General features: G+C 38.0%; 1 protein-coding gene across 2 annotated transcripts in view; it reads right to left on the reverse strand.

Moving 5' to 3' along the window:
- SLC22A16 (solute carrier family 22 member 16) overlaps positions 1 to 12,692 on the reverse strand; it is a 38,186-nt gene that overhangs the window by 6,280 nt on the left and 19,214 nt on the right. Inside the window, exons 2-7 of one of the 2 annotated variants that reach the window (XM_065632866.1) lie at positions 12,185 to 12,661; positions 9,221 to 9,338; positions 6,759 to 7,308; positions 4,784 to 4,911; positions 4,282 to 4,391; positions 3,713 to 3,812 (exon numbers count right to left, since the gene is read on the reverse strand). In XM_065632866.1, coding sequence (XP_065488938.1) covers positions 3,713 to 3,812; positions 4,282 to 4,391; positions 4,784 to 4,911; positions 6,759 to 7,308; positions 9,221 to 9,338; positions 12,185 to 12,661 — 1,483 coding nt within the window. The remainder of the gene's footprint in view (positions 1 to 3,712; positions 3,813 to 4,281; positions 4,392 to 4,783; positions 4,912 to 6,758; positions 7,309 to 9,220; positions 9,339 to 12,184; positions 12,662 to 12,692) is intronic. The other variant, XM_065632867.1, reaches the window with a different exon arrangement.

A 12,692-nucleotide genomic window follows, 5' to 3' on the forward strand; every position in this document is an offset into this window, starting at 1 on the left:
TTGGACATTTTGCATTCTTCTCATGTTTTCCTTCCTTGTGAATCTACCTCTTATTCCCCTGCAAACTCCCACTATTCTGTAAGCACACACATCATCTCAGCTCTCTTTAACTTTATTACATCATGTGCTAGTTGTATTTTTTCATTGTGAAAGCTGCTACGCAAAGACTTATGCAGCGTGTTTCACTTCTCCATGACCCTACAAAACATTTTCCAATATTTCCTACAAAGGACAGAATATGAAGCAATTAAGTCAGAGTATATTAATGAAAGGACTTTTCAAATGTCATTTACCTTTTCAGGGGCAGTATTCACACTTACCAATGAAGTTATGCACATTTAGTGAAAGCAAGTCTTTTGCAGACTAATCTTGGCATAATTCATGAAGTATGTGACACAATTTAGCCCTTTCCTTGTTCATAACGAATGTGTACATTGTCTATGTATGTACTATTTTATGTATATAGTGCAGCATCAGAATGTTCTTCTGATATAGTCAACGAGTTAAACATTTATGGATTAAAGTGTACTGGTGTGCAAAAGTATTTATGTATGTTTAAGCTCCATTGAAGTTAATTTGAGAGGACGACCTACTTAAATTCATTGCTTTTTCAGCATCTTAACTTGAAATGTCACTTTCTGCTTAGTCAAACTCTCAAAGTATTCCCAACACTTCAGTACAGCCAGCAGCATCTAACAGCTGCCATAAATAACTTCAAAAAAAGATTTACCACTATTTTTCATATGTCTTCCTCCCTACCTGTAGCAACAATTTTAATTTCACAGTGGTCTAATACCAGGACTTAATATATTTGGTTTAGAACAAAAGGTAATTTGAATTAAATATCCCTACAAAATAATACTTTTACTTCTGAGAACAAATTATTATTCTAATCTGCTATTTATATTTATATACATATCTGATGTGGCTATGAACCAATCTAAAATGTGATCTTATTTACAAAAACCCTACTTCAACATTATTTTTTTTTTCCTGAAAATCCACTAGTATTAGAGACAGGATTTGCATTCATTTAACTTTACTGACCTTAGTGAAGGTTTTTTAATTTATAATTTGTGGTTTATCTGAGAGAAAAATCAATTCTGTTAACAGGCTACTGTAATATAATTCTTAACAGCTGAGAAACAGAAATAGGTTATACATGGAGCAGTTCCTTTACTGTAAGTTTTCTGGAAAGCTGTCACATGAAAAACATACTTGGCAAGTTATTCAAGATTTATAGGCATTCCATGAGATGCTGGCATAACTCACAAGTGGCACAACTGTACAGGAGGCAGACTGTCAAACAAATAGCAATAGTAACTGCTTGACAATGTGCGGTGTATACAATAGATCAACATGATGTATATCAGTTTACTTACAAATGTAATCCATTTCATTTCACTTCCATTCCAAAACACCTACGTGACCTGAGACTTGGCACACTATGCTCCAACTCAAGTCAAGCCTATTTAATAAACTGACAAATGTTTTATAATTGGAGCTAATAATGAAAACATATTTGCTGTGAACTACTACGCAACTCTACAAATACTTGGGATATTTTTTGTACATTGGGAGTTGCTCACAGCTGAAATAGTTCCTCTGTTTTACAGCCATTTGCACTGCTCTTCAGCATGTTTGAGCATTCCCCATTTGCAGTTTAACTGCAGCACTTCTGCACAGATAAAGCTTATCTCAGCCAGTAAAGGCAAAACACTGACAAGAGAAAAAGAATGTTCTCCCATGACCACTCTGCTGTGCAAATGTTTCTTCGTTTTTTTCTGGGATGATATTTTGCTTTGTGTGGGGCCGTTATTAAGAGCATTTTTTAGGAGCTTGGGTGAATAAGTTAATTTGTTGTCTCCTACATCCTCTTGATTTTCATCCAAAACAACTGAAAATAATAATTTAAATAATGAAAACAGTTCCTGAGAATTCTCTGAAACCAAGCTCTAGCATCTATAATTGAATATTTTATAGTTGCAAAATCAAAAGGTCACAATGCCACCTTTTCAGGAAATTCCAATGCAGTAGACAAAATTAGAGTAAGAATCCAGGTTAAAGACATATCCCATTACATTTTCACCTTCTGACATGTATAATCTACAAATAACATTGGTGTGCTAGTCACAGTGAATTCTAAGGGGTTTTGAAAGAACTCAGACTATTTTTAAATCATTAATAAACTTTCCTCTACTTAAAGCTTTAACAAAAACACTGTAATTCCTTCTGGTTTTACATATATGGGCATAAATTATACGTCAGGAGAAAAAAGGGATTGAATAGCTGCAGGATTTCTCAGCAGCAAATGCCTCCTAACAGAAATGTAATGAAGAAATGTGATTCATCTGTGAGCAGGAAATACATAAAATATTTTGTCCAAAATGGATCTGAAGCTACATAATGCAGAAAAAATGCCCAAAGTCCATGAAGGAATGGTTCCACCTTTGTTTTCCTGGGGCAACTGATGTTAGAAGACAAAACCTAATGGTAGCATGACCTGGAGTAACCTACAAGTAGGATGTGCTTAATGAATCCGAGGTTCTGTTGCTTGTCAAAGTCACCATGAACATCATCAGTACACCATTTGCTTCTCTTTTTCTGTCTCATTAATTGTTTTGTTCAGTTCTTGTAAATGAAAAGCACAAAAAGGGAGCTTTGGGACAGCAGTGAAGACCAAGTATAGTAATCATAAGACATTCTTGATCTTTTGGAAGGCTATTCCAAAGTTGCAATGTCCCAGGGAAGCTATGGAAAAGGTTAAGGAATAATATAAGAAAAAACTGCCACCCACGGTGAATTCCGAGAGTGGAAGAACTGTGCCTTTGGAAAAGGGTAAGAATAAATCAGGAACATGGTCAAGAACTGCTAGACCTGCAGAGCAGCTATGGACTAAGACGTATGGACTAAGGTCCTTCCTAAATGTTAGATGGTAGCTGTATGGGAACGTAGCGGAAGATTTGGCGAGGAGGTTAGTTAAATGTAAATATGCTCAAGTGACTTGCACCTGTCTGTAGAAAAAGCACATGCATCACACTAATTGTTTTACTGACCTTGTGTGCTTGATGAGTAGAACCTCTGTGTTAGATAACATAGGCCTGTGAGAAACTCGAGACACCTTATCACTATGTCTGAGATTCCTGCTTTGTTGTGAGAAGGAGCGGGAGGCTGCGCCTGCCTGAAGCCTTGAAATACAGGCGAGCTCAGCAGGCCCAGTGATCTTCCAGCAGGGCTGAACTCACCAGCGCCTGCGTCCCCGCTTGTGTCACCTCTGCCTGGGAGCTCAGGTGTGACTTCGGAGATCCCCCAGTAGAGAGGTAACTAAAATAAAACTTGCTCTTTGCAATGCATTCGTGGCCTCTGGCTCTTCTTGCGATGTGCCTGCGTATGTGTACACAGTAGCTGAAGTATATTTTTATGGAAAACATTTTTACCAATTTCATACTAGGATTCTGTGCATGATTATTTTTATGTCTTCCATCATAAAAACATTTCAGAAGATTTCAGTGACTCAAAGTCTCCCTTTTGCTTTGGCTGCATATTTTTAACAATATGAAGTTACTAATCTTTGAGACTTAAAATTTAGAACAAGAATGGTTCACTCAAGATCCTTTTCAAAATAAAAGTTCAGCTTTTGGTTCCTGAGAAAACAAGTGACACATACACCTTTTCAAAATCAGAAACATTCACCATTGAAATAAATACTTACAAGTGGCATGAAAATCCAAACACTTCTCAGATAAACACAGAAAGGAGCAACCACACTTCCTACACGACACATCATACTTCCACTTCCAACAGCAAGTGATCTACACATAAAAGAAAGACTTTGATAAGAATTCTGCTAGATAAAGGAAACAATTAGAATGCACAGACACTTAAAACATCAGTAGTTATCGGTATGCCAGTGTAAATTCATATCGTAGTGAAATGTAGCTGCTTCTATAATTCAGATTAAAAATATAATCATACTTCAGCATAGACCACAGAATGAACAACCAGGACTTTAAAGAAAGGCCTAAATAATGTTCAAGAAAGTATTGATTATTCTTCTAGTTCCCCAATGAAATAAATCAATGCACATGGAAATGAAAAATAAATAAAAATGTATGGTACAGCCAAACACTAAACAACTCTGAAACAGCTGAGGAACTCATCCCATCCCAAGTCTTTCAGACCATCAGCACTGAGAGCTGCTGGATCTGGCACAGGAGCATAACAAATGAAAGGAAATAACAGCAAAGTAATGAAAACCACAAAACTGGCCAAAGTTCTTACCTTACAATTGTTGGGTACAGTTCTGCTGTGTAGAGATAGATAAGGCCAAATGCCACACCTATTGAAAATTTTCCAGCCATATTTGCTAAAATAATTAATATATTGAAATCCTATTGAAAGAGAGCACAAATAAATAAATTACCAGAAAATAAAATTGTTCCAAACTTTATTTAAATCCTTCGAAAGCTGCAACTCTTCTTTAAACAACAAGCAATACTTATTGCTTGCTTTTTTAAAATCAGTCTTAATATATAACTGGTGTCCATGTCACTTTTTACCCGTCTTGGTTCACTGAAGCCCTGGGAACATTTTACATGTGACTCCAGCAATGATAATGAAATCTGTACTGAAAATACAGAAATCTATCTTAGACTGGCAGCTGCAATTTAAAAACAGCCTTTAATCAACTATATGATTTAGAAAGAGCAGCTGCATCTACAGGCTTAAGAGCCTTTAAAATCGATTTCTACTATAGGAACACTTTCAATGATACGTGACTAACCTGAGGTATGAACATAATTAAAACACAGATCAGTGCACTTAAAATAAGGAACGGAATGAGTGTGTTTCTCCTTCCCAGTTTGTCCATCCCAATGCAAGCAATGATATAGCAAGGCAACTCCACAGCACCTGTCAGTATGAAATTATTTTAAGTCATGATTACACATATTTATGTTATAACTCTAACTTCTTCTTTATGAAGATTAATTTCATCTAGGGGGTAATAAGTGAAATCTAGAGATGACCAGTGTGTTGGGCTAGTTCATTTGGTAACAGCAGTGGCAAGAGATGGCAGAAAACATGGCCTAAAATATGGTAGTGGGGGATGGAGAAGGACAAGGAAATGGATTTCACAGCACAAAGCACCTCCAGTTTTCTTTGGCGTGGAAAATTACAGAAAACAGCAAGGCCACACTCCTGCTTTTATGACACTGGCACTTGTGACTGAAAGCTCTCCATTCGCTGCTCTTCTGCTCCAGGTATTTTCACAGGAACAGCTTAAGCGTGTCCAGAAGGACCCTTGCTGGTGCCACAGCAACACACCTCTCAGGCTTTGCCAGCTTCCACCCAGCTTCAGCCCAGAACCAGCCCCGTGTAAAAGGCCAGCACAGCCTCTCTGGGTCTGGTTTCTCCGAGTCCGAGAATTCAGAGAGTGCAGTTCCAGCTTTCTCTCCATCAAAGAGAGGGCAGCTGCTCACGAAATCCTGCTCTCGTTCAGATCCTCTCTTCCTAATGTTTCTTTATTCTGAAGCTCTAAAGGAACTGGTGTTTGGCTAGAACTGTTCACAAACCCTGTGTAAACATGATTTGCCCCTAGATAAATTATATTGAACCTAAGCCAGTTTGGACATGTTTTAAACCAACTTGCTCGTGAAGAATGCCGCTATGTCCAATGTAGAGTCAAGGAAGAACATAAGATACAGTGCTGAACAAATATGCTGCATTTTTCCTAGGCATCCATAATATGTCAATACACCTGTAATATTGGGAAAAATCTTTTGGGCTTGTGTCGGTAAAAGCAGGTTGTAGTTATTCAGTGCCTGTTAGTCTGCTAAAATATTTTTAGAAGAGGTGGGCATGGTGATTTATGCACTGTACTGTACTGTAAGAGTTATCTGTGCAATACTAGCATCCACTCTTCAACACATCAGTCCACCAATATGCTGTTATACGTGAAAACATAAACTGAATTAATGAGAGCCCCAGTCCTCCTGTGTGCTTATGTACACAGTCACATTCACTCCACTGAGAGCACTCAGGTGCATAAAGCACAGCGCATGATTTAATTCTTTGCTGCCCCAGAGCTGCGTGCCTGATCTAGAGTCTTCTGAAGTCAATGGAATCTTTTCACTGATCTTAACAAACTTTGAATCGGGCCTTGAATGCACTGAGTCATCTTTGTAAACAACTTACATACCAGAGGAAGACTACAGTCAGACCAACAAAATTAAAGGAATATTACAAATAAATTAAAAATACACTTTTGAGAACACTAAAATTACTCTTGCTTCTGAGAATCATGAATCTATTTTCTACACAGACAGGCTCAATATATCATGACTGTAAGTGATTAAAGGAATAATTTGTTTTCTCTTGTTTTCCTAGTTTGTGCCTTTAACAGAGGCATATGATTTTTATGTTGCTGGTCTACTTCCCTTGGTGTGTGGATCTGCTATATGCTTGCAGGGCAAAGGGGAGACAAGCAGAATATAGCTTTGGAACCACAAGGACAGACGGAGAAGAATTTTGTACACCAACAAATTTTGAATTTTCTTCTTTTTTTTTAGAAACAGTGAAATCTGGAGTGAATGATACTCCTGTGTTAGTCCACTTTATGAAGAGTTAGCAATAAACTTTTTGAACAATGTTCGTAATTGAATGAACAAAGTTAAAAAATTGGCTGTCAAATCCCTAGACGTTTCTAAGTGTTATGTTCTAGTTCTGTCATAAACAGAATAAGGTACAAAAATACTTACCTATGAGAAAGAGATTTAAATATTCATTGCCTCCTAGACTGACAGAACTGAGGGAGAAGACGTAGTACCCCAAGCTCCCAGTGAACCAGATCAGCCAGACTGTGATGGTCCTTCTTGCAATGTGCCAGTTACAAAACAGGTCTAAGATGTTGTGCTTCTTTCTTGAGGATGTGCCATTGTCACCCGTTCTGCCTCTTACTAAATCATCTTGTTGGACAGAGTACAGTTCAGAAACTTTGCAGGGAGTGCTCACTTTATTCCATCTTGCCATTATATCAATTATTTTTTGTGCATCTTCATATCTCTTCTCTGACAGGAGCCAAAAAGGTGTTTCTGGGAGCATCCAGCAGCAGAGGATAAAGGGAAGAGTCGCTATGGAGAGAAATATCTGATAGACCCACCAGGTCCGAACCAAAAATCCCACGAGTGCCACAACCATAATTCCCATAGCAAAAAAAGCATGGACATGCATAGAAGCCCAGGTTCGTGCTTTAATGCCAACAAATTCAGTCACATAAACAAAAGCCACAACCAGATAGCCACTGGAAACCTGGGGGGTGAGGGGAGAGACAAAAAAAAAAAAAACGCAAGTGAGGTTGGTATCTATTCTCCTTGTGCAACAGCAGTAAAAACGAACAGCTAACAGTGTTCCACATTTGTGTATGCTTAATTGCCACCGCACTGGCAAGTCCCACACTGACAGAAAAAAAAAGGGAACCCTGGAAACAAATCAGCTGGAGAAAAAGTTCACTCAAAACTTCAGGCTGCCTGGACACTGTATTTAAAAATGTGAAGTGATTTTGGATGCTTCTCTGCAGTGGTGGAAAGCCAGCAAGAGACACCTGAAAAAAGAGCCTAATTTGCTGATGTCATTAAGCACTTCACCTCCAAAAATTGGGTCCCCTAATGACATCGCAAACTGGACGCTCAGGAAAATTAGGTCCCCTGAAGTAATTGCCACTTCTGAAAATCTTGACCTTGGCTTTTAAGTAGACTATTAATAATCTGTATGTCAGAGAACTGCAAATTTACTGAGAATTACCTTCCACACCCTTGTAAATTATCTCATTAAATCAAATTTTTACAACGTTGGAAGAGAATCTCATATGTATGGTTATAGGTTCTCATACATTATCTAGCTAATGCAATTAATGGCATGTTCTGCACTATAGTATTCTTCACTGAAAGTATACATTATGGAAAATAAATCCATATATTTCAGTTTCTCTAGCAAGTCAGACTCTTGGTATCTCAAAACATTTCAAAACATAGCTAGAAAATCTAGACTATAAAATATTCCAGTACATTGTTTTGATTAACCAATTTTCTGGTTTAAAATATTCCAGTTAATAATCTGATTCTGAACCCACTGACCCTGATAGGAAAGCTGTGCTGATCTCAGTGGCACAGGGCTGGAGCTTTAGACCTCCGTCTCACAAATCAGTTCCAGTGGCAGTTAAAACCTACAGCATTGGTCAGCTCAGAACTTTTTTGCTTTTCTAAACTACTCACAGCCCTCAGCATCAACAGCCAAGGGAGTCAGTAGAGGGACTCCTGTTGATCTCACTGTTCAAGGCTGCAATGCTTACACAGGTTTTTCCTGCTAGGAAATCCTTCTGAGCTCTAATCAGGCAAAGGGAGCTCCAGGTGCAAGGTCCTGTCTTGACTAATGCACCGTCAGCAAGAATAAAATAAATTATGTGATTATTTTCAAATTCCTAACCTACTTCAAATAAGTTACGTAATTTTTCTTCTAATAGTATTCTAATTTCTTTATGCATTATATAGTGAAAGACTAAAAATATTATATTTTGGGATGTAAAATAGTAATTTAAAATCAGTTACTATGTATAAACATCGAATATGTATCAGATGCTGCATATATGTCATACATACATATAAAAGTATGTGTATAGATACACATAAGCACATATACTGGAATACCCTTAAGTACAGTATAAACATCTAGGTGTTAAACATGTCTCCCTATGTATTTAGTATTCCAGATGCAGCTCAAAAGACCAAAGAGATGCATGGAAGAGAAAATGTGCATCTCTCCTCCATCACTTCAAAATGGTAGAGGTAAAAATCCTGCTTATTGTAGATTTGTTACTTCAGGAAAAATGTACACCATTTCTAGCAATAAGGAGCAATGCAACAGCAGCTGCGATGCAGAATCCAGAGTTTGCTGCTCACACTTGGTATTTAATTACCAGTCCAGCAGAGGTTGGGATGGAGGAAGTACCAAACACTGCTTCATACAGACGCTTTCTATTAATTCAAAGAAGAAAAGTGCTGTGGTCCAAGAACATTCAGACTCTCCCTGCTCTGCTGAAATAAGTGCAACAGAGGGGGCTTTAGAATAATGAAGTAGGGGAGGAAACAATTAAAAAAGGGAGGTTTTCCTGAGAAGGGGTAGGAAATGACACATTAAAATAGCCAGGGTGAACATCCTTTCTTACCATAGCAAGGAGAAAGCGCACAATCACGAAACTGTAGTAGTCATATGTGAAGGCCACTGCGATGCCAAATAAAAACTGACCAGCACTTGTGAACCATATAACACGCTGTCTTCCCAGTCTGCAAATTACAGCAGTAATAAAATTACGAACAAGCACAAACAATCTATTAAAATACACCTGCAACTCCAGAGAGCCTATCTGGAAATGAGTCTGAAAATACTGTACTTGAAACTTTCACTCACCATAGAAACTCTGGTTTAGTTACCTGTATTAATTTTTCAGTAATTCCAGCTTCCAAGAAAAAGGAAGCTCTTATGGATGGAAATTCCATTCCACAATTCTTGGCTGGAAGCAATGTGCAGAAGTGGTCATTACATATGTTCACCTCCAGTTTCAAGTCTAACTTCTACATAACTAATCTGCAGATTTACTCTGTCTTATTTATGAGGACAGTAGGTAAGGCTTGCTTTTTCAGATATTTTATGTTAAGTAATGTCTAGTTAATAATTTCAAACAAAAGTTAGCTGTGATACATGCTCTTGCCAAAGTAACAACAAATTTGGATAGTAATGAAAGGCTTCTGTGACATATCTTTGTCCAGTTATTTCAAGTTGAATTCTCTAATAAATGACAATTATATAGTTTGCATCACAGCACACATACATGCATATTGAAACACAAAAATCCAGGACACTAGTATACTAACCACAAAAAAACAACAAAAAACCCACAAAAAACCCAAACACAAAACAAACAAAACAAAACAAAACAAACAAAAAACCCCAAAAAACCCCAAATCCAAATAACAACAAAAAACCCCATGTCAGATACTAGCTTCCCACCATCAAAGCTTCCCACCATCTTCTTGTGTCTCTGGGAGAAAATATACCAAGTAGAGCCCATTGTCCCTAAGTAAGTGAGCACATGCTATCAATAAGCAGCTCATCTGAGGAGAAAATCCTAGAAATCTGCAGTAGATATACAAGACTCTGTTGAGGATTCATTATATTCTATCTACAAATATCCTGTAATACAAAATGTGTGGAATTGTTTTTCTTCCCTGGTAATATTCCCTTGGACTCTTATTATCTGCTCCACTGCAAACAGCTTTTCACAGATGTGGATATTACATTTAGACAGAGAGTTTAAGGACTTTCAGGATTGTGGGCTTGTTTGTCGTTTTTAGTCTGTGAGTACTTGGTACTACATTAAAACAACTCCTGTTTTTCTCCAACCTTGACCTGGAGTCACGCACATTTGGTCTCTGATTCCTGCCAGAAGAGGTCCCAGTGAGTCCCAGCTGTCAGAGTTCTGCTGATGGGAAATCTGTTAATTGGGAATGGGGGGAACCCACAAACTTATTTCCCACCAGCCAGGATGTGTCAGAAAACAATATTTTTCAGCTGTAAAATCTACAGTTGTAGATCTGCAACTCAGAATGTGTGGATTATCTTAACTGGTTGTCCATGGCTTGAATTAATGGAAATGAGAACAATATGATCATAACCTTATAAATCATGTCTGAGTATTAATTAATAAAGCTATGAATGTTTTAAAGGGATGCAGAACAAATGTTGGCATTATATTCTGGTTTTGTATTAAATTTGGTTTTACAAAGACTTGGATCAGGAGGCAAGATTGATTCCATGTGTCCTAAAAGCCAAACTTAAAAAAAAAAAGATAATTTTTCCTTTTGCGTTCCCATGTTGTAACTGTTGCACCATAGCATTGTGCTAATGAACAAGAATCAGAAAACAACACTCTGGTCTCCTTTTTCTGCTTATACTGTTACTGTGGGATAAAACATCACCCTCCACCTAACTAACAAGTGTTGTTAGTCAACAAGCTTCTTTATAGAAAGAGATAAATGATGCTAAACCAGTCTTCAAAGCAAAACACAGGTACATAAACTGCCTGAGATAAAACCAAGTACAACATAGCTTAGGGGTTTGACTCTTGTATGGATAGAGGGGCACAGCTGGTCCTTCTTCTGAGGGAGGAATACGTGTGTTTGCGTGGAGAGAGAAAACCAAGAGAAGCAGGAGGATACAGACGTACATCCTGGATCTCTCTGCTGCTGCTGAGTCCAGCTCTGATGCCAGATCTCGGTGTGTGATCCCAGGTAATGTCCGGGTGGAAATGCCGCGGGGGAGCGGCTGAAGAACAGCCCGGGCACTGTGAGCAAGGGGCTGCTCAGGTCGAGACCCTTCACGGACTGACTCTCCTGCTCAAACAGAACTTTGTACATGCTGGTAAATAAATGAAACTACAGCACAGCTCATGGACAACCATTTTTCCTCCTATCTGGGCTAACTTTCAGGAGAATGAAGTTTAAGTTAACCTTTCAGGGAAAAACTACAATTGGACAGCAAGGAAAAATAGTGTACAGGTGTTTGTTTTCAGAACATGGGGCCTGATCAAACCCTCGAAGCTGTTGCATCAGCCCCACAGAGCTGTACTCGTGACAAAGGTTAGGAAATTTGTGATTTTAAAATACAGGATTTTTAACATTCCAGTAGCTCTTCAGCTGTTTATCATATTCAGAAATAAAAATCTATGTTCCCATGAGGAAGATCTCCTCATGAAAAACAAGGTGAAAATCTACTCCCAGGCTTGTTGCTATTATTACTAATTATTGCTATTCCTGTTTTTTTTAAAAAAAAAATCTAAGGGCAAATACTAGCTGCACAGGGCAGTTTGAGGAATCAAGGCCTAGAACGATGGATGATCTAAAGCAGGAAAAAAACCCTAAAAGCGAACGATTTGCAAATACATTTTAAAACCAGTATTTGCTACCAGAAAAAGAAATTGAGTTAAACACCTCTGTGAACAAAACAATATCCAAACCTCCTGAATTGTGAATACATAACTATGAATACACAATGAATGAAAACAACAAAACAGATAGATACACATGGAGTTACTGCAGTTTGAAGCTACAGTTTTCAGAGAATGGCACTTTACCTGTCAGCAATGTCACCAAAAATCACTGCTCCAATCAAGACTCCAAGCATGAATGTAGGCTGGATTAATTTTGCAAGCCATTCTCGGTCACAGACCAGATCCCACTGCGTAACAACAGTGCTCTTCCACTTTGTATCATCATAGAGAAATCCATCAGAACAAGAAAATATGGACTTGTTGCCATTGTATTCATATGCCACATCCAACCCGACTTCTCGTTTGGACCTGCTGCATTGATTAAGTTCCCAAATTTCTCCATTTTCCAGCTGGACTACAATGTAATTTTCTGTTGATGTCCATAGTGTCCAGATGTCCTCTATACTTGATTCAGAGGAGTTGTAGAAAAGAACATTACTCACATTTCCAGGGATCCCACATACAAAGTTAGGAGTAACAGCCATGAACACAGATGCTAAGTAATGGATACCACATGACATAGCTTGAAAAACAGAGGCAAAATAAACACATGCTTGCAATCTGTAAAGGGAAAGAAAAAAGTTTACTGAAG

This window comes from Caloenas nicobarica, chromosome 3, assembly GCF_036013445.1.
Source record: "Caloenas nicobarica isolate bCalNic1 chromosome 3, bCalNic1.hap1, whole genome shotgun sequence".
NCBI classification, from domain to species: domain Eukaryota; kingdom Metazoa; phylum Chordata; class Aves; order Columbiformes; family Columbidae; genus Caloenas; species Caloenas nicobarica.